At 46.0% G+C, this 22,936-nt stretch overlaps 1 protein-coding gene across 50 annotated transcripts in view; it reads right to left on the reverse strand.

Annotated features, from left to right (window-relative positions):
* The window catches only part of LOC147018033 (inter-alpha-trypsin inhibitor heavy chain H4-like), a 160,333-nt gene that overhangs the window by 87,846 nt on the left and 49,551 nt on the right, over nt 1-22,936 (reverse strand). For 25 of the 50 annotated variants that reach the window (XM_085897286.1, XM_085897271.1, XM_085897273.1 and 22 more), the window contains exons 9-10: nt 14,302-14,343; nt 7,785-7,823 (exon numbers count right to left, since the gene is read on the reverse strand). In XM_085897286.1, coding sequence (XP_085753412.1) covers nt 7,785-7,823; nt 14,302-14,343 — 81 coding nt within the window. The remainder of the gene's footprint in view (nt 1-7,784; nt 7,824-14,301; nt 14,344-22,936) is intronic. The other 25 variants (XM_085897293.1, XM_085897294.1, XM_085897291.1 and 22 more) reach the window with 1 other exon arrangement.

Genomic DNA, 22,936 nt, shown 5'->3' on the forward strand with positions numbered 1-22,936 from the left:
CTATGCCAAATCATTATGCGGACAATAAAACGAATTTCCATACCAGATCAGTTGAGGCCTGGGTTACCAACGGCCACCACCGGTACTGTTGTTCAGCGGGGTACCGGTGGAAATTGTGTTACTGCTGGGCGAAGGAGGAGAAGGAGATGGGGAAGGCATGTCCAGAGGCAGTGGGAGAGGGGGAAGGGTAGAAGTGTGGAGGTTAGAGTTCGAACTCTGAATGTTGGGACTATGACTGGCAAAGGGCGAGAGTTGGCTGATATGATGGAGAGAAGAAAGGTGGACATACTGTGTGTACAAAAGACGAAGTGGATGGGGAGTAAGGCTCGGAGCATTGGAGGCGGTTTCAAACTGTTCTACCATGGTGTGGATGGGAGGAGAAATGGTGTCGGAGTAATCCTGAAGGAGGATTATGTCAAGAGGGTATTGGAGGTGAGGAGAGTGTCGGACCGAGTGATGAGAGTGAAGTTGGAAATTGAAGGGGTGATGATGAATGTCATCAGTGCATATGCCCCACATATGGGGTGTGAGATGGAGTATAAAGAAGATTTCTGGAGTGAGTTAGATGAAGTGGTGGAGAGTGTATCCAAGGATGAAAGAGTGGTGATTGGAGCAGATTTCAATGGGCATGATGTGGAAGGGAATAAAGAGGATGAGGAGGTGATGGGTAGGTATGGTGTCAATGAGAGGAATGTGGAAGGGCAATTGGTGGTAGATTTTGCAAAAACAATGGAAATGGCAGTGGTAAATACGTATTTCAAGAAGAAGGAGGAACACGGGTGATGTAAAAGAGTGGAGGAAAGTGCACACAGGTGGATTACATCTTAAGCAGGAGATGCAACCTGAAAGAGATTAGAGACTGTAAGGTGGTGGCAGGGGAGAGTGTAGCTCGACAGCATCGATTGGTGGTCTGTAGGATGATTTTGGAGGTGAAGTTGAGGAAGAGAGTGAGGGGTGAACCAAGGACCACATGGTGGAAGCTGAAGGAGGAAGACTGTTGCGTGAAATTTAGGTAGGGGTGAGACAGGTGTTGGATGGTGGTAAAGAGGTGTGGGATGATTGGGCAACTACAGCAGAAGTGGTGAGGGAGATAGCTAGGAAGGTACTTGGTGTGACATCTGGACAGGGGAAGGAAGATAAGGAGACTTGGTGGTGGAACGAGGAAGTACAGGAAAGTATAAGGAAGAAGAGGTTGGCGAAAAAGAAGTGGGATTGCCAGAGAGATGAAGAAAGTAGACAGGAGTACAAGGAGTGGCAGCGCAAGGCAAGGCGAAGAGAGGTGGCGAAGGCTAAGGAAAAGGCATATGGCGAGCTGTATGAGAAGTTGGGTACAAAGGAAGGGGAAAAGGATTTGTACCGATTGGCCAAACAGAGGGACCGAGCTGGGAAGGATGTGCTGCAGGTTAGGGTGATAAAGGACGCAAATGGGAATGTGCTGACAAGCGAGGAGAGTGTGTTGAGAAGGTGGATGCAGTACTTTGAGGAGCTGATGAATGAAGAAAATGAGAGAGAGAGAAGGTTGGAAGAGGTGGAGATAGTGAATCTGGAAGTGGGGTGGATCAGTAAGGATGAAGTGAGGACTGCTATGAAGAAGATGAAAAGTGGAAAGGCGGTTGGCCCAGATGATATACCAGTGGAGGCATGGAAGTGTTTAGGAGTGATGGCAGTGGAGTTTCTAACCAGATTGTTTAATACAGTCTTGGAAAGTGAGAGGATGCCGAAGGAGTGGAGAGTAAGTGTACTGGTTCCGATTTTCAAGAAAAAGGGTGATGTGCAGAGCTGTGGTAATTACAGAGGTATAAAGTTGTTAAGCCACACCATGAAATTGTGGGAAAGAGTAGTGGAAGCTCGGTTGAGAGGAGAGGTGATGATTTGTGAGCAGCAATGTGGCTTTATGCCAGGAAAGAGCACCACTGATGCGATGTTTGGTTTGAGAATGTTGATGGAGAAGTATAGGGAAGGCCAGAAGGACTTGCATTGTGTGTTTGTGGATTTAGAGAAAGCTTCTGATAGGGTGCCAAGAGAGGAGTTGTGGTATTGTATGAGGAAGTCGGGAATGGCAGAGAATTATGTGAGGGTGGTGCAGGATATGTATGAGGACAGTGTGACAGCGGTGAGGTGTGCGGTAGGAATGCCAGACCGATTTAAGGTAAAGGTGGGATTGCACCAAGGATCGACTCTGAGCCCTTTCCTGTTTGCAATGGTGATGGACAGGTTGACGGACGAGATCAGACAGGAGTCTCCATGGACTATGATGTTCGCGGATGACATCATGATCTGTAGGGAGAGTAGGGAGCAGGCTGAGGCGAGCCTCGAGAGGTGGAGGTAGGCACTGGAGAGAAGGGGAATGATAATCAGTAGGAGTAAGATGGAGTACATGTGCGTAAATGAGAGGGAAGGTGGTGGTATGGTGCGGTTGCAAGGAGTTAAGGTTGGGAAGGTGGATGGGTTTAAATATTTGGGATCAACTGTCCAAAGTAACGGAGAGTGTGGGAGAGAAGTGAAAAAGAGAGTGCAGGCAGGATGGAGTTGGGGGAGAAGAGTTGCAGGAGTGATTTGTGACAGAAGGGTAGCTGCAAGAGTGAAGGGGAAAGTATATAAGACAGTAGTGAGACCAGCTATGTTGTATGGTTTGGAGGCGGTGGCGCTGACAAAAAGACAAGAAGCGGGAGCTGGAGGTGGCAGAGTTAAAGATGCTGCGATTCTCGTTGGGAGTGACGAGGATGGACAGGATAAAAAATGAGTATATTAGAGGGACAGCGCAGGTAGGACGGTTTGGAGACAAAATGAGAGAGGCGAGATTGAGATGGTTTGGACATGTACACAGGAGGGAAGCGGAGTATATCGGGAGAAGGATGCTGAGGATGGAGCCGCCAGGTAGGAGGAGAAGAGGAAGGCCAAAGAAGAGGTTCATGGATGCAGTGAGGGCGGACATGCGGGTGGTTGGAGTGCCAATGGAAGATGTGGAGGATAGAGCGAAATGGGGACGGATGATCCGCTGTGGCGACCCCTAACGGGAGCAGCCGAAAGAAGAAGAAGAAGAAGAAGAAGAAGAAGAAGAAGAAGAAGAAGAAGAAGAAGAAGAAGAAGAAGAAGAGAGTTCTGCTCCTGACTCGTATCAGGGATTGCAAAGCTTGTTCTGGTCATATGACTTTAAGTAGGTCAAAATGGTGGACTTAGTAAATTCCTTCAAAAATCTTCTTCTTCAGACCCATCAGTCAGAATGCTAACAAATTTGCATCACAACATTAGGCCAGATTAGGGATGTAAAATTGCGCAGGTCATGCCAATCACGTGACTATAAGTGTCAAAAAGGCGGTCACGTAAATTCATTAAAAAATCTTCTTCTCCAGACCCACCAGTCAGAATGCTACCAAATGTGGGTGATGACATTTGGCCAGGGACCAGATAAGCAACAGGACCATTGCTCCTATTTTTTAGATATAATGAAAAGAAATTGCAATAAATACATTTCCACATTTTTGTTTTGGTATGTTTAGAATATTCCTGAGTGAGCCACATTGTTTTCATCCACACTCCTTTCCTTATCCCCCCAATGAAATCACCTCATTTTGATGGCTATATTTGGTCTGGTGTTGGTGCGGTGCGGCACAGGCATAATGGGCTGAACTTTATACAGAGTAACTACAAATCAGTGATTTATGATAAATTATATGATATGATATATGATGATAATTATAGAGTAACTAAAAATCAATCATCATCACTAATTATAGTGCTATGGGCCAGCAGGTGAAATTAAAGACAAGGAGAAGGGATCAAATCAAAGGGGAGAAAAGGAATCATCGGGGGTGGTATGGGTGGGAACACAGCCCATGCAAAGTCTGGGAATTCATCATTGCTTCTCAAGTCATCTTTCTTGTTTTCAAAAAGTCTGATCTCAGACCAATTTGGATTCCATTCTGGTCATTCAACTGCTGCTGCTGCTTCATCAGCAATGTTTGGAGGCCGTAAATCTCAATAAATAGGTTAGGACCTTCTCCTTGGTCATATCTAGAGCATTAAATACAGTTTGGCATCCTGCTTTGCTTGCCATGCTCTCTGCATGTGGCATTCAAGGCCACATTTATTGGCTGCTCGCTCCGCTCTAGAGCACCCTTATTCTGGACATTTCCATCTGTCTGTCTGTCCGCAATACTTTGGTCAAGCCTCGGGGCTAAACCACTCAACCGATTTCAATGAAATTTGGTAGGTCGGACCAATATTTCTGGGAATCTTGTGCTTTCGAATATGGGACCCCGGGCCCAAGCAACGGCATAGCAATGGCCCTTTAAAGTGGTCAAAAAATCGAAAAAAAAAATCGAAGCTTAGAGTTCTGTGCGCAATCTATCAAGCTCCCTTCATGCGAATTTGCAGCCGTAACAAAAAATATTTGTAGGAGGAGATAGGTTTTGGACGAGTACATGTCGAACATTTCAGAAACGGTTAATTGCGAATATCTCTAAGAGAAAGAGTCTGATTTTGATGAAACTTGCCTGAAATGTGTGCAATGTGGCTCGCATGTACACAAAAATGAAGCTTTCTGCACTCAATTGAAGCTCATTCCTTCCCATCATGGACCGACACGTGGTGCTGCTCAGCTGGATCATGCACTGATTCCTGAACAATATACAAATTACGAAAATCTCCGATACATGCATACTCTAACTTTCGCTAATTTATACTCTGATCATCGCGCTGTGGCCATTCGATTGTCAAAGAATGAAATTGATTGATAGCATGTACATGAATATCGGCTAGTCGCGTCAGCCAGCTTTCCATCTAGAGCGAGCAGCCATGTCGCCTACCGGTTTGTTCCTGGATTTCTGACTTACTCCACTCACACAGTCAGTGTGTTCCTATCAATGGAACCCTCTCCTCCTCTTCTCAGTGTAGAGGAGAGCTTACCAAGGCAGTGTGTTAGGACAAGTCTTATTCCTCATTTTTGGCTGCTCGCTCTGGAGCACCCTTATTGGCTGCTCACCCTTGAGCACCCTTATTGGCTGCTCGCTAGAGTACCCTTATTCTGGACATTTCCATCTGTCTGTCTGTCCCCGAAACTTTGGTCAAGCCTAGGGGCTAAACCACTCAACCGATTCCAATGAAATTTGGTAGGTAGGACCAATATTTCTGGGAATCGTGTGCTTTCGAATATGGGACCCCGGGCCCTAGCAGCGGCATAGCAACGGCCCTTTAAAGTGGTCAAAAAATCAAAAAAAAATCGAAAAATCGAAGCTTAGAGTTCTGTGCGCAATCTATCTCTCTCCCTTCATGACAATTTGCAGCCCTAACAAAAAATGTTTGTAGGAGGAGATAGGTTTTGGGCGAGTACATGTCAACCATTTCAGAAACGGTTCATTGCGAATATCTCGAAGAGAAAGAGTCTGATTTTGATGAAACTTGGGGGAAATGTGTACAATGTGGCAAGCATGTACACAAAAATGAATGGTTGCTATGCTCACCTCCGTTGCTTAGCAACAGCTAAAATACTTTATCGTACATCGTACGCTTATTGTGGACTGTACAAAAAAAATCAATACCTCCGAAACTGGACCTCCGAGGGACCTGTTTATTTTGTGCCCAAGGAGAATGTCTTACAGCATCATATAAAAAAATAAAAGCTTTAGCGAATAGATAAATGGAATTACCAGGGCTGCCATTTGTTAGAGTCTCTTTGGAAACATGCCTGAAATTTCACAAGGCGGGTTTCTGGTCGCAAACTAAGAGGGTTGTGATAATCATATTTATTGTGCTTAATCTTGAGGTCATTACCTACATTTCATATGCTGCATCTCCGGATCTATCTCTTTTAGTTTCTCCGTTAATCACTGATGAGCTAGCTACTCCATCACATTTCGGAAAAATCGATATCCTTGATAACTTTTGAAATATTCAACTTATAGCAATGAAACTTGACATGCTCATAGGTCACGGGAAGTACTACAAGTGTACCAATTTTCATTTCCGAGGACCTATCATCAGGGTTGCCAGAAGCGAAAAACTGCTGAAAATCATCAAAATTCAACAAATTCTGCCATATCTTGTAGGCGCTACTCATGATGACACTGAAACTTCAGATATTCATAATCCTCAATGAGTTCTACAACTTTTCTTTCTGACACTTTTGCCTATTTTCATCATCAGGGTTGCCAGAAGCGAAAATAACTTAAAAATCATCAAAATTCGATCGAACTCGGCCATATCTCCTAGGTGCCTTATCCGATGACAGTAAAACTTCACAGGCCTATAGGCCCCAATGGGTTCTACAACTTCCTTTCCTGGCACTATGGCCTATTTCCATAATCAGGGTCATACGTGCACCCGGCATGTGTACGCCCAGGCTTCGAAAAACTACGAGAAAACATCCGAGTAAATGAGATTGTAGTTGGAGATCTAAATGCTGATTTTTTTACAAGCCAGTGGACATAATAAAATTGATGCTTTCTGCACTCAATTGAACCTCATTCCTTCCCATCATGGACCGACACGTGGCGCTGCTCAGCTGGGTCATGTACTGATTCCTGAACAATATACAAATTACGAAAATCTCCGATACATGCATACTCTAACTTTCGCTAAGTTGTACTCTGTTCATCGCACCGTGGCCATTCGATTGTCAAAGAATGAAATTGATTGATATCATGTACATGAATATCGGCTCATCGTGTCGGCCAGCTTTCCATCGAGAGCGAGCAGCCATGTCGCCTTCCGGATTGTCAGACTATAAATGACATCTCCATTGCTCTGAAAACCCTGTCTTCCTTTTTGCAGACGACTCCACATTGTGTCGTACGGTATCCCATCCCACATCTTGGCAGATTGCAGCTGCATCACTCTGCTGATCTGGAACTGATTATATGCTCATCTGATGTGTGGAACATGTCCTTGAATCCCAGAAAATCTCACTTTTCTCACCCTGTCACCCCAGAAGGATCGTCAAGCTAAACCACCTGTCTATTTCCATGTTCGGCCACTAAAAGAGGTTCAGTATTGAACCTCTCTAGGCCTCACCATCAGTCAAGCCAAGTCTTTCCTTCCGTTGATCCAAGTCTTTCCTTGGAAAATCATAGCGACTCAGTCTACAAGTTCTTTGTCCAAAGCTCAATGGATTACTCCTCTCCCATATGGGTTAACACCTTTGCATCACATATGCCTCCTGTATTCCATGGGATATAAAGGTGTCATCATTATTGGAATCTCCCATGACGATGCTGAAGCACAAGATCTGTTTGCTTTCACATCGCAGGTCGGTCAGTGGTGTTTTTTTTGTTTTGTTTTTACTCCCTCTCCTCCATTATTGCTCCCTCTGTTCTCTTTCTGCTCTGGCCCTCTCCAGCAACTGCAGAATGCACATGTTCTGGCAGTAACCCTCTTTTACTCAAACTTCCAAAATCTAGGCTGACTGCACACCCCAAGTCTTGTTTCTCGTTTCTCCAGTCCATGGAACTGCCTTGTGTGGCCGTTCTTTCTCACTCTTCTCTCCATGGCTTCAAGAGGGCGCTGCACTGCCAACTTCTAATCAACTCTTACTTCCTCGTTTCAGACTTTCCAACCCCTTTTCCCTCTCTCTTCCTCTCCTCTAAGTTAATTCCTTGTTGGTTCTAACCAATTAGTGCCTCGCTACTCTACTTTCGATATTACTTTGCTCTTAGCCCCACTGTCAATATTCCCAATATATGACCATAAATTAGCTGTCTTGCTCTTCACAGAAAACAAAATAGCAGAAGGAAAGGAAAGGAAATGAAATGAAATTCAAGGCAGTTGATTAGGTAAAATGGACTTGCCACTTGCAAATAATGGTGGATGCCGCCATCTGTTGTTTGCTGTATTCAGAAAAGAAAAGAAGATTAAGAAGAACTTTATTGCACCAAGTGTAATTTAAACACAATGAATGTCTCTTGGTTTGGTCACACAGACAATCACAATAAATCATGTACCTCAGAAAAGTCAACCAGAATACATCAGACGATAAAACTGAATTCAAAATAAACTCAAGCTACACCAACAACAAAACAATCACTCAATACACAACATCATAAGCACAACAAAATGTCAATAATTGACAAAATTAGAATGATGCAATCCCTTGTGTTCACCCTCCTCTCCCCCCGCCTCCCCCCCCACACACACACACACACACACACACACACACACACACACACACACACACACACACACACACACACACACACACACACACACACACACACACACACACACACACACACACACACACACACACACACACACACACACACACACACACACACAAAATGTCAGCAGAAACATAAGAATGCTGTTTATGTGGTAATGGAGTTGGACAGTGCAATAACTACCTGAGGGAAGAAACTATTCTCAAAGCGATTTGTCTGACACCTACAGTAAGTGACCTGTATTGCCTCCCAGATGGCAGAAGCTGAAACAGGACCTTAGCTGGATGTGAGTCATCAGGGACTATCTTCTGCGATCTATTCACAGAATGCTCTGTATAAATTGAAGCCAAAGAAGGCAACACGCATACAACTATCCTACCAGCAGTGCGCACAACCCTCTGGAGCTGAACCTTCTGTTGTTGGTTGCAACTGACATACCACACACACGCAGAGAAAAAGTCAAAACACTTTTTGTAATGGCCTAATAAAACTGGATGAGAATCCAGTTTTATTTAGCTGTCACAAGAAGTAGAGGCGTTGCTGAGCTTTTTTTAATGATAATATCTGTGTTGTGGTCTCACTTTAAACGACTGGTAATGGTTGTACCTGGAAGTTTAAAGCAGTCAACAATTTCAATAACTTCACCATTGATAGCAAGAAGGTGAACTGAACTTTTTGTCCGACAAAAGTCAACAACTATCTCCTTAGTCTTTGCAGTATTCAGATCGAGGTTGTTGTGTTTGCACGATCACACAAACCCATTATCATCTGACTCATCAGAATTCACGATAATGCCCTCCAGAGTCGTATTGTCGGGCAAATTTCACGAGCTGTACAGACTCATGATGAGACACCCAATCATTTGCGAAAAGGGAATAGAGAAAAGGTGACAGCATGCACCCTTATGGGGACATTCAATCCCACAAACAAATGCATTGTATCATATTAAGGTGAACGATATGAATATTGTTGTGGGAATGATCTTGAGAGGTTAATAAAACTGTTTCGTGGAACTATAGTTATTTCTTAGCATGTGTTTTGATAAGTGTGGTGTGCTGTTTGTGAAATAGATTTATTATGCATTGCCTATGCACAGTGAGATGTTTGTTTTCACTACCCAACTGTTTTGTCCTCCCCTATTCAAACCTCTGGCTGTATGTTTATAGCCGCGTCTCGCGTAGCGAATAAGAGAGCTCGAGGTTGATTCTTCTTCTTCTTCTTCTTCTTCTTCTTCTTCTTCTTCTTCTTCTTCTTCTTCTTACAAAACCTCAAGGACTCGGCTCTTTCATATACAGGATCCAGATCTCTATAAATACTAAACACCTGTACACATCCTCGCATTGAGGGTGCCTTTTGAGAGCGTCTATCATCAACTTTTAAATATATTCGGACATTTGCTTTAAAGTTTCGAAAAGTTCACGTTACTATTTAAAGATTATTCCATTTAATGTGTTGTAATTTCGTAAATACACGATTTTCTCGTCATGAACAGGAGCCTCCATGACGGGTCTTACTATTGGCTCCATCAAGGCACCTGACGAAATATCGGAAGTTGTTGTTGTCATTGCCTTTAGGACGTGGCTCTTGGACACATTTGTAGTTGTTAATGTTCTTTTCCTCTGCTTAGATGTATTTTTTTTTTTTGTATACCTTGGTCGAGGCTCGTATGAGAGCTAACACACAACTCACAGCAAGGAGGCATGAGACAAGAGGGGCGGGAGTGGAAGGGACAAAACAGTGGGGAACAGACACATTAGGTGAACTGTGGAAGGGAGAGGGATGGGGATGGGACGGGGAACATGGCGAAGAGAAGATGGACATTTCAGGGACTTTCAGGAAGGAAAGCAGGAGAAATGAAGGAAGTGGGCTTGGGTGGATTATCGGGGGTAGAAAAGATCGAGGATTTGGATGGGGGAAGATAAGAGGTGGTGGTGAACAGCTGTTTTGAAAGCCTGGAGGGAAGAATGGGAAAGAATAGAGTGAGGGAGTTTATTCCAAAGGCGGGAAAAAAGAGGAATGAAAGAGTGAAGATGAGCAGTGATTCGTGATTTTGGTAGTTTTACCAGAAGGGGGTTGTTGGCGGACCTTGAGCGCCCTGTGGAAATGTGGTGGGGACAAATCGCAGAGAGAGCAGGGGGGCAAGGCTGGAGAGGAGTCGGTAGAAGACAGAAAGACCACCGACCAACCTGCGGTGATTGAGTGAGAGGCCCAAAGACTCAGCTTCATTGCGGGAGATGCCGATGATCTTAAATGCCCTGGTTTCGACAGCGTGAAGCCGAGAAAGGTGGGAGGCAGGAGCACCAGCCCAGAGGGGAGAGCAGTACTCCATCAGGCTACGGACAAAAGCTTTGTAAGTGGTCAGGAGCTCAAGAGGGCCGAGGAAGGACTGAGCACGACGGAGGATTCCCAGTCGGCGACTGGCTTTTGAGGCGAGGTTGGAAATGTGACTTTCCCAGGAAAGGTCATGGCAGATAATGAGACCTAGAAGCTTGAAAGAAAAGACTTCTTCCAGAGGATTGTTGAGAAAGTGGATGGGGGAGTTTTGTAAACGGTCCTTTCGAAGAGACATAGTGAGAGTGTGAGATTTGTCTGGATTGAAAGACATGTTCCACGTGTTGGACCAGTTTGTGATTTTATCCAGATCTGCAGTGAGCGAAGAAGCTGCTGCTTGCCGGTCTGAGGGATGACAGATGGTACGGCAGAGGGTGGAGTCGTCGGCAAAGAGAAATAGAGGATTTTCCAGAGAGTCCGAGAGATCATTGATGAAAACCAGAAAAAGAACAGGGCCCAGAACGCTACCTTGAGGAACTCCAGCCTGGACAGGAAGAGGGGATGAAAGAACTCCATTTAGGGCCACACGTTGACTGCGACAGGAGAGGAAGTCTGCGAGCCATGAGTGGAGATGGCCTTGAATACCACGGGAAGAGAGTTTGGTGAGTAGGGCAGCGTGCCAGACTGTGTCAAAAGCACGTGATATGTCCAGGGATACGGCTCGGATTTCCTGTCTGGCATTGAGGACCTCCATCCATTGATGGGAGAGCAGAAGGAGCATATCCAGGGTAGAGTGACCTGGTCTGAAACCAAATTGATGATTGGAAATCAAGCCATTGGAGAAGAGGAAGGATTTCATGTCTGAAGCGATGATGGATTCCATCACCTTGCTGATGATTGGGAGAAGGCTGATTGGTCTGTAGTTTGAGGGATCTGTTTTTGCACCTTTTTATGCAGGGCAGTGATGTTAGCAGATTTCCAAGCAGATGGCAGATGACCTTGAGCAAATGAGAGGGTGAATCGAACAGAGAGAGGGTGAGCAAGAGCAGAAGAGCAGGCTTTGAGGACACGTGGGCTGATGCCGTCTGGACCGGTTGCAGAATCTGACTCGAGGTTTGAAAGCAAGCTCTCCACCTTGTCAGGAGAAAAGGATACAGAGTCCAGGGACAGTTGGGTGCGACTGGGTAAAGTGGGTAGAGATAGAGATGGGTTTAGGACACAACATTTAGCTGCAAACACCGAGTTTAGACATTCAGCTTTATCACGTGTGGATTCAGCAGTGCGGCCATTTGAGGTAAGGGAGGGGATGGAGGGGGAACATACACCAGAAACAGATTTGATTAAACGCCACCAGGATTTTGAGGAGGGAGAGAGGTTTGAGAGTTCAGACTTGAGATGAGAAAGATGTTGTTTTCTGGCTCTCCTGAGGGTAGATACACACTTGTTCCGAGCTTTGTGGAAAGAACTGAGATTGCCCTCAGTTGGGTTTGCTTTCCATGAGGCAAAGGCAAGTTGTTTCAGGACAACTGCCTCGCCACAAGCTTCAGTAAACCAAGGGCGGGAGGAAGGGTAAGACAACTGAACACGAGAGGGGATAAATCTGTGCACGAGGGAGAGGCAAGTTTCTTTGAAAGAATTCCCAGGATGAGTTGATGTTTAAGAAAGTAGTGATAGGAGACCAGTCTGTAAGTTTGATGGCTGCTCGGAGACCCTGCCAGTCGGCTTGAGTGAAATGCCAGACTCGACGGCGGTGAGATGGTTCTCTGATAACAGCCAGAGAGATGTCCACAGACAGACAGACAGACACACAGAGATTGCTGAAATTATAGAGAGACTAGTACGGACCTATATGGGCGGGCCCGTAGGTGAGTGCCAGTATGTGCAGCCTCTCTCTCTCAAACCTCGAAAAGGCACATCCACGGGTCCCCAGCAATATTCCTGGCAAGTTTCAATCAGATCGGCCCGGCGGTCGTCGAGAAACGGTGGTCGCAGACAGACAGACAGACACACAGAGATTGAAATTATAGAGAGACTAGTACGGGCCTGTAGGGGCGGGCCCGTAGGTGAGTGCCAGTATATGCAGCCTCTCTCTCTCTCTCTCTCTCTCTCTCTCTCTCTCTCTCTCTCTCTCTCTCTCTCTCTCTCTCTCTCTCTCTCTCTCTCTCTCTCTCTCTCTCTCTCAAACCTCGAAAAGGCACATCTGCGGGTCCCCAGCAATATTCCTGGCAAGTTTCAATCGTGCAAAAGAAATAATAAATAAATAAAGAAATAAACATTAATTGTAATGTCATTCGTGATGTCATAGCATCGTGTCCTGTCATTGGTCGACAGATAAATGGCCGTAACTTGGGAACCGCTCGTCCGATTAATATCGAACCTTGAAAAGGCACATCCGCGGGGCCCCGGCAATATTCCTGGCAAGTTTCAATCAGATCGGACCGGCGGTCGTCGAGAAACTGCGGTCGCAGACAGACAGACAGACAGACACACAGAGATTGCTGAAATTATAGAGAGACTAGTAAGGGCCTGCAGGGGCGGGCCCGTAGGTGAGTGCCAGTATGTGCAGCCTCTATCTCTCTCTCTCTCTCTCTCTCTCTCTCTCTCTCTCTCTCTCTCTCTCTCTCTCTCTCTCTCTCTCTCTCACTCTCTCTCTCTCTCTCTCTCTCTCTCTCTCTCTCTCTCTCTCTCTCTCTCTCTCTCTCTCGCTCTCCCCCACTCTCTCAAACCTCGAAAAGGCACATCCGCAGGTCCCCAGCAATATTCCTGACAAGTTTCAATCGTGCAAAATAAATAAACATTAATTGTGATGTCATTCGTGACGTCATAGTACCGTGTCCTCTCATTGGTTGACAGATAAATGGCCGTAACTTGGGAACCGCTCGTCCGATTAATATCAAACCTTGAAAAGGCACATCCGCGGGGCCCCAGCAATATTCCTGGCAAGTTTCAATCAGATCGGCCCGGCGGTCGTCGAGAAACGGCGGTCACAGACAGACAGACAGACAGACAGACAGACAGACACACAGAGATTGCTGAAATTATAGAGAGACTAGTACGGACCTATGGGGGCGGGCCCGTAGGTGAGTGCCAGTATGTGCAGCCTCTCTCTCTCAAACCTCGAAAAGGCACATCCACGGGTCCCCAGCAATATTCCTGGCAAGTTTCAATCAGATCGGCCCGGCGGTCGTCGAGAAACGGCGGTCGCAGACAGACAGACACGCAGAGATTGAAATTATAGAGAGACTAGTACGGGCCTGTAGGGGCGGGCCCGTAGGTAAGTGCCAGTATGTGCAGCCCTCTCTCTCTCTCTCTCTCTCTCTCTCTCTCTCTCTCTCTCTCTCTCTCTCTCTCTCTCTCTCTCTCTCTCTCTCTCTCTCTCTCTCTCTCTCTCTCTCTCTCTCTCTTTCTCTCTTTCTCTCTCTCTCTCTCCTCGAAAAGGCACATCCACGGGTCCCCAGCAATATTCCTGGCAAGTTTCAATCGTGTAAAAGAAATAATAAATAAATAAAGAAATAAACATTAATTGTGATGTCATTCGTGATGTCATAGCACCGTGTCCTGTCATTGGTCGACAGATAAATGGCCGTAACTTTGGAACCGCTCGTCCCATTAATATCAAACCTTGAAAAGGCACATCCGCGGGGCCCCGGCAATATTCCTGGCAAGTTTCAATCAGATCGGACCGGCGGTCGTCGAGAAACTGCGGTCGCAGACAGACAGACAAACAGACAGACACACACACACACACAGATTGCTGTAATTATAGATAGATATTAGCATAAATTAGCTGAGCCTCACTCTTTACAGAAACCAAAATAGCAGAAGGAAAGGAAATGAAATGAAATGCAAGGCTGTTTATAAGTTGAAATTGACTTGCCACGTGCGTGTGTTGGTGGATGAAACCATCTTGAATCTTGTTCTGTATTAAGAAAAGAAAAGAATAAATGCATTGTATCACATGAGGATGAACAATACGAATATATCACCATAAATTAGTTGTTCAGAGCAGTGTCAACGAGAGGTCAGACAATTCCAAATTCAAGTGGGATAGTGGGGTGTTGCAGCGGCGGTGATTTCTTTGCACAATTGCGGGGGATGACCGACATTGCAGAGAGTTATCGCACAAAATCTTAGAGCCGATGCCGCAAGAAGCAAGACCAAGACAGTGCAAAGGGTTGTATGTACCGATGTTATCATTACAACTGTGACAAGATACTCAAAAATGCACATGAAATATGTAAATGTAATGTTAACCTCCCCATCGGTTGTATACGGAGTTTACTCCATGTTACAAATCCCCAAAATGTGTTGCAGCATGTATGTAATATGCAAAGGAATGTTCACCTTCCCATGGTTTTATATGGTGTTTACCCCATGTTAGAAATCCCCCAAATGTGTTGTGGCAGGTTTCTGCCCTGTTGCTTAATTATTGTGTTATCCCCTGTACGTTTTCTTCATTGAGCTGGTCTTTACGTATATGGCATACTGCTGGTGAATTTAACAGCAGTTGTCACATGGTGTTTCGGAGCCAGCTTTTCAGCTGATGGAGAGACCTGAATGAGCGCTCTGCTTGGCAGGAAGTAACAGGGCAAATGAGCAGTAGCTGGTGAAGTTTCCCCACTTTGGAGAAAACATGCCCCATATCAATGACATGGCAGTAATTGCTCTCCCAGCATCGAAAACAGTTTTGGGGTGGAAACGATGGAATATTTTCAACTGGATCGGAAGTGTTTCACAGTCGAGTCCAGGATACATGCTGATGTGATTTTCATCGACTTTAGAAGTTAACAGCATTGTTTCCAAACACTGATAATATAGCCAACCCAGTTGTTGATGCTATGTTCAGTTGCTTGTCTCGCTGCTCAAGGGCAGTGACTACATTTGCAAAGAAATCCTGTAGTGCTCATCTGGATTATCAGCATGGTGACTTGGAAAGGGACCTGTGTTTTTGTTCAGCAGCCTTCTGAAACGTGGAAACTTTATGGGATCTATCTCATGGACTTCAATTTTGTGGTTCACCTTAACAACAATTGAAGAAAATTCCTCTTCAGTTTGCAGACTCAAAAGTGCATCCCTAGCAGTTTTGGCATTATCATGTATTCCTGATACAGTTCTCTTTTCAGCCTGCAAAATTTTGTTGAACTCATGCAATAGCCCTGTGACATCCATTGCTACTCGTATTCCCAGACCTCCGAGCTGAAGTTCTCATCGAGGAATCACACTTTTGCTGATGAGCTACACACAACTACATGCATCTTTTAGCTACACAAGTCAGGCATGCGATGAAATGCATATTTTTTTGAAAAACATAAAACTGAACACATTTATTGGTTAAAAAATCTGTTGTGGCCGAGCACTTCAGTGAAGACATTCTGCCCTCGCCCCGGTGGCCATTACATTTTCAAAACTGTTAGTGTCCCATATCAGGTGACATGGCAGTAATTGCTTTGAGCATACACAAGTAATTGCTTTGAGGTGACTACATACACAAGAGCAGGTTTTTGAGAGCATCGGAGAGGTTCTTTACGTAGATGAGGAACAACACGTTACTTTTGGGAGAGAGAGAGAGTTGTATCGATAGCAATGTGAGTAGACGTCAAATCCAGGAATTAAGGTGGCCTTGTATGCCACAAGCAGAGACATTTGCAAGCAAAGCAGGATGTCCATACGTGTTGAATGTCCGACATATATCCAGAGAGACGGCCCTGTCATCTTGCTTGAGATTTAGGGCATCCACAACATTGCTTTGAACGGTGCAGCAGCCTGTTGAAAGTTTAGTTACCAAGACAGAATCCAAAATGACTGTCATGGAAGATAGATTTTGGAAAACGCAAGGATGTTTGAAAACTGGAAAGACTCATTGGCAGCAATTATGGATTCCATGACTTTACTTATAACTGGAAGTAAAGTTACTGGGTTCCAGTGGAAAGGATCAATTTTTGAACCCTTCTGGATGGGAGTGTTGCTTGTTTACTTCCAGGCAGGCAGGAGGTGGTCAAAGAAAGACAGGCTGAAACGAGCAGCCATTGGAGAAACAAGAGCAGCAGAGCAGGATTTGGGGAACGTGGGCACTGATTACATTTGGGCCCATTGTTGAAGCAGGGTTGAGAGTGGACAGAAGGTTCTCTACATTCTTGGGTGAGGACAAAAACTCTAGTAGATATTGGGTACAAGGCAGTAAGATGTGGACAGAACAGGATGGGTTGGGGACACGAAATTTGCATGCAAGCACAGAGTTAAGATGTTGTGCATTTTATTGGGCAGAGCCTGTAAATACAGGGTGAATCAGAATAATGTATAAACACTTTGAAATGGTTTTCCTCTGTTCAAATGTGAGTTGATTATTTTCCATTTCGATCAGCCAGGGGTTCCCCTGCAAAAAATAGGAATGTTTACGTGCTTACCTAAATTATATTATGCAGAAATTTTCAAACAAATTAATGATGGCATCTACAAAATACAGCACTAAAGTGTTTATACATTATTCTGATTCACCCTGTGTATGTATATAGGACCAAGGACCTATGCTTAACCTTTTAAGGACCAAGGGACACATATGTCCCTAAACATTAAAGTGGTGTATCTGATATTTTCCTTAAAATTTTAGATTACTTTATGTTTGTGCATCGGCGAACATTGTAGCTAACATTGGATGAGAGCTTTTGTCATTTCCATTTTTTTTTTTTTGTTGATTAGAAAATCTTGTATTTTTCATCATGCATACTCTTGAATTTCATGATCATCATCATCAATATTGATTAGACCAATATTTAAGTCGGGGTGTTGGCCCCATGATCATTTTCATGGATGAACTTCACACGGTACATTTAAGCAATATTGTGCCAATTTTTAAATCCACGAGGTCAGACCAATATTTGCATTTGGGTTGCCAAAGGACAGTACAGATGAAGCTTCTTTAAAAGGACAAAAAAAAAGAACATGAAATAGGTCAGGTCAGGTATGGGAGCATGTGCCATAACAGCGCGTCGCTGCGTCCACTTTCCGCCGGTACTCCAGGGGCCTCCGTCTGGCCATCCCCCAGGCAGATGCCAGGCCCATCCCCATCTCCTTGAGATGATGGTCAACCTGCTGCAACCATGAGGCATGTGGTCGGCACACTGGCCTCGTCCACTCATGAGACTCCGTCGCTGAGAGAATCTGGTGAGCAGGATCAGCGTCAGGAAAACGAGCCACATGTCCATACAGCCGCAACTGACGCTCACGGACTATGCAGGTAACAAATCTCATCCGAGTCTCTCTCAGCAACCGCTCGTTGGACACAAAATCTGACCAGCGATAGCCAAGGATTCTCCGAAGAGACCTGGTACCAAAGGAATTAAGTCTCCGTCTCAGATCCTTGGTCAGAGTCCAAGTTTCGCACCCATAGAGCAAGACTGGAAGTACCAAGGACCTGAAGACTTGGACTTTCGTCCTCCTGCACAGGTACCGGCAGTGCCACACCCCATGATCCAGTGAATCCATGACTCCCCAGGCCCGACCCAGACGTCTATTGACCTCTGACTCGCAGCCAGCAGAGACATGAATATCACTGCCAAGGTAAGTGAATCTCTCCACGACCTCAACATCCTCACCACAAACAGACACAGACAGGATAGCAGCATCCAAGATGTCACCAAAAGCCTGGATCTTAGTTTTGACCCAAGAAACCCGTAATCCCAACAGCTCCGACTCCTCATTCAGCACCTCGAGGGCCCCCAAGAGGATGTCTAAAGTCTCCGCAAAGATGACTGCATCATCTGCAAAATCAAGGTCCGAGATCTTGACATTGCCAAACGATGCACCACAACTTGATCTCTCCGACATCCTCCCTAAAATCCAGTCCATACAAGTGCTGAAAAGTGTGGGGGCAAGTACACATCCCTGACGAACTCCAGTAACAACTGGAAATAAGTCAGAGATGGTACCACCACACTTCACAGCACTCTCCGTACCAGAGTAGAGTTCAGACATCAGATCGATCAGTTTTGGTGGCACCCCACGAAGACCAAGAATCCTCCAGAGGACATCCCGATTCACTGAATCGAACGCTTTACAGAGATCAACATAGGCTGCAAGCTGCCGCTGCCGTAACTCTCGTCTGCGTTCAGTGAGGACACGAAGTGCAAGGATACGGTCAATCGTTGACCTCTTTGGTGTAAAGCTTGACTGCTCTGGACGCTGGTGCTCAAGCAGATGGTGGCGAACCCTATCAAGAATTATCCGAGCAAAGACCTTGCCCGGCACTGAGAGCAGCGTCACCCCTCGGTTGTTGTTGCATTCTTGGCGATCACCCTTCCCTTTCCAGAGAGGGACAACAAGGCCCCTCTTCCAGTCAGTTGGGGTGATGCCTGTGTTCCAGGCAGAGCACAAAACTGCATGCAACGACACGAGTGCAGCATTTCCACCAGCCTTGAGAAGTTCAGCATGGATGCCACAGATCCCTGGAGCTTTTCCCCGTTTCAACTGGTTCACCGCAGCCCATGTTTCCAGAAGTGAAGGTGGACCACAGTTGATTCGAGGGTCAGCAACAGGGATTGTAACACCCTTGACGTCCAACTCGACAGCTGGGGGATCAGCCTGGTACAACCGCTCAAAGTAACCAGCCCAGCGGGCCTTCACTTCAGACTCCTCTGTCAAGAGCCTACCACTCTCTGCTCGAACTGCAGTGCTCCGAGGGATGGGCTTGGATGAACGCAATGCGCGAATTCCCCTGTAAGCGGGACGAGAATCACCTGTCCACAGGTGATGCTCTACCTCCTCACAGATTCCTCGCACATAGGCCTCCTTGTCCACCCTCAGTGCACGTACAGTTTTACGCCTCAGCTCCCTGAACAGCTCAGCTCTGCCATTCAGCCTGGCCCTGCGACTCTGGTCAATGGTATCCAGTGTCCCTTGAGAGACAAAATTCTTCTTTGCCCTGCGGTGAGCTCCAAGGAATCCACCGGCAACATCAAGGACGGTGGTCTTGAAGGCGCTCCACAACTCTTTACGACCCCCCAAAGCACCCAGACCCCCCAAGTGTCCACTCAGCCTGTTCGCAAACTCCTCAGCTACTCTCTCATCCCTGAGCTTGGCAACATCCAGCCTAGGCTGGGATGGTATCATTCTCCAGGATTTAAGGTGCAGCTTTAGAGTTGCTACAACAAGCCTGTGGTCAGTATTGAGAAATTGAGCACTCCGGTAGACCCTGCAGTTCTGGATCATCCTCCAACGACCGTCAATGAGGACATGGTCAATCTCCTTTGCCACACTGCCAGCGTTGGAATACCAAGTCCAGCGATGAGCTTGTGGGCGCTGAAACCATGAACCAGCCACCCTAAGTCCATGACTTCTTGCAAAGTCAAGGAACTTAGTGCTATTCTGGTTCATAGTTCCTGACCCATGGGGACCAACACACACCTCATAACCATCCCTATCAGTTCCAGTCGATGCATTGAAATCCCCCAAGACTAGAAGTGTATCTCGTCTGGGGCACTGATCAACCACAGACTCGAGTGTGGCGTAGAATGCATCCTTCACGGTGAGATCACTCGCCTCAGTCGGAGCATAAACAGAGACCAGGGAAATGACACCTAAGGAGTGACGAATCCTTAATCTCATAATACGCTCGTTGACCGGTGTTACCTCAATTATCATTGGGGTCAGCTTATTGGACACAGCTACAGCAACTCCTTGGGTATGGTAACCATCAGAGCGACCAGACCAATAGTAGGTGTAACCACCCACCATTATCTCTCCGCAATCCGGTCTCCGAACCTCAGAGAGAGCTGCAATCCCGATGTCCAAACGCTTGAGCTCAGATGATAACAGAGACAGGTGATCATCCTCTCTTAGGGATAGGACATTCCAGGCACCCACCTGAAGGGACCGCCTCAGGTTAACCCAAGGAGACCGCCGTCTGGTGGACGACACCTCAGCACCACTCCGACACACTTTCCCGCAATCTGACGCAGGGATGTTACCCCGTGGTTTCCCTCCTATCATCAAAGATTGGGGGTCCCGAAGGCTTTGCCCCAATCCCGTCATCCGGTGAGCTGCCCTGTGAAGGGAAGCTGCGCAGGAGGTACTCCCACGGAGTGGGTTTTCAGATTTTTTTTTTGCGTTTTTGCGTTTTGCGGAATGAAGGGTTTTACGGTGGCTGGAGTGCAAATCCTGCCACCAACCTCCTAATAAGAAGTAACCCAACTGCAGGAGGACGTCCGCAGACACAGTTGGGCACTAGCTATGGATGGCCGTTGGCTCACAAGGAGCTCCTCCACCCTTTGACAGGTTTTGTTTTTAATCCTGCTGGGTGTCCATATCCAAACACCCTCCTCACCAGAAAACCTGGTGGGGGAGACGGTTTAGTCGCCGACAACCCGACCATGGAACAGGTTAGTACAGGTTTACATGGTACCTGTAGCAGGTCACAGATCGAACCTGACCTGACAAAACATGAAATAGGATGTATTTTTATTGACAGGAAGGCTAAATAATATCTGGGATTAGCTGGGTTCATTTGGCATCCAGTCTAGCTTTTAATGCAGCAATTGATGGTATGTACTAGAACCGCATCAGAAGGGAGGGAATTCCACAGGTTCACAATTTATATGGGAAAAGGCCGAGGAGCGAAAATTCCTTTGCGCTCGCTGCTTGACGATTTTCAGAGCGTGGCCGTGTCGGATGTTATCTTGGCGAAATATGAAAAACTGATTTCAGTCAAGTTTTTTATAACCCCACACAATCCTAAGGACCTCGATAAGATACCATCAGAGGTGCCGGTGCTGCATGAAGAAGAGGTTTAGGCAGGAAAGCCTGTTGTGATATGAGAGGGCATGGAGTCTGACAACTATCCATGTCGCGAGCTATTGGACACGTTCGATTTTAACGATGTCACGTTGGAGGATAGGGGACCATACTTGGACACAGTATTCAAGTAGAGTTCAGACAAAGGCCGAATAGATAGGTATAAACACCCATGGTGCCAGATGAGTAAATGCACGTTTAATGATAAATAACATCCGCTGGCCCATTTGCACAACTGCATCATTTTGAGGCGATGAGCTCAAGGAGGTGTTAAATAGAACCCCAAGGTCCTGAACTTTGGTTGCTGCTGAGATGGGAAAAGTATTCTTGGACAAATCATGGAGGGATAAAATCGGTACATTGCTCCTACCTAAGTGCAGGTGTTGGCATTTGGAAATGCTAAGATGCAATTCCCAGAGTGCTACCCATGCAGTCGAGGTCTCTTTGCATCGTCGGGGCCTCCCTCGTGTTACAGATGAGTTTTACATTGGCTGACAAGGTGGTTGAGGAAGTTATAAATGCATCCAGCCACTCCTTGACAATTCCTGTGATTTTGTAGCAAGTGAGTTCCTTGAGGAGAAGGCGGTGGTTGATGTAGTCAAAGGCTTTGTTGATGTCTAGATACCAAATGTCGACTGAGAACCCCTCATCTCGCATATGGGTTACCATCTCCTCAGTAGTGAAGAGGTTGGTGGGGCAGGATCTCCCTTTGATGAAGCCAGACTGAACATTGTTGAAAATGGAGGAGTTTGTCAGTTAGCCGGTGATTGCTGACGTCAAAAGTCTCTCCATGACTTTACACACTGCACTCATTAGGTGTCTGGGGCATTTATTTGTGACATCGTCCTTAGGCCCTTTCTTGTGAATCGGTATTATGACAGTATCCTGCCAGTCATCAAGAATGGTTTCACTAATTACTGTTTCATTGAAAAAAAATAGCTAGAGGATCAACCAGGACATTGGCAAAGGCCTTCCTGAGTGCTGTCTGAATACCATCAGGTCCTGCAGACTTAGTGGCATCAAGACATGTTAGGTTGCCTGACACCATGGTAGGAGTGACCTGGAAATCCAGGATCGGCTACCCTCTGTATCACTGCTCAAATGGAGGGTCTGTGAGATGGAAATCTTGTTGATACGTATTTTGGAATAATATTCAGAAGGCTTCGGTGGGTGTAGCTGTAACCCTGTAGTCTGTACGAACACAACAAGGGTCGTGCCGGAGTGAGACGTTTGACCGGATGTGTGCAAAAACCATTTTTATTGTCCTTGCCATTTACAATGAGTCGTTCCTCATGCTGTATTTTGCTCACCCTGGTCAAGGTTTTAGCACAGTTACGGGTGTGACTGCAACTCTCCCAGCTGGACTCTGTGGGCAAATGGATGTGGGCTCTCCAAGATGCTTCCTACATCTGAGAGCTCTCTTGATGCGACTTTGGAACTCGGGTGACCTCAAGACTAGGTTTGCATGGCGGAATTTGGTTGCAGAATGTTGGTCTTGAAAACATTCCACATGCAGAGACCTATGTATTACAAATGGGGTGAATACTCCAGTTGAGACTTCATGCTGTTTCAATGATAGCTGGCTTGTCCTTTTTGGTGCATCTTCTCTTGAAACTCAGTGGTGGCTGGCGGTTTGATAGTCACCATGGTAAAATATGTACAAGCCTGGTCACTTAGACCAAGCTGCGGAAGTGATCTGATGATAGAAATGTCAGAGGGATCATCTG

The sequence above is a fragment of the Eptatretus burgeri genome, chromosome 10, assembly GCF_056783735.1.
Source record: "Eptatretus burgeri isolate ZD-2024b chromosome 10, Ebu_testis_v1, whole genome shotgun sequence".
Classification (NCBI taxonomy): Eukaryota; Metazoa; Chordata; class Myxini; order Myxiniformes; family Myxinidae; genus Eptatretus; species Eptatretus burgeri.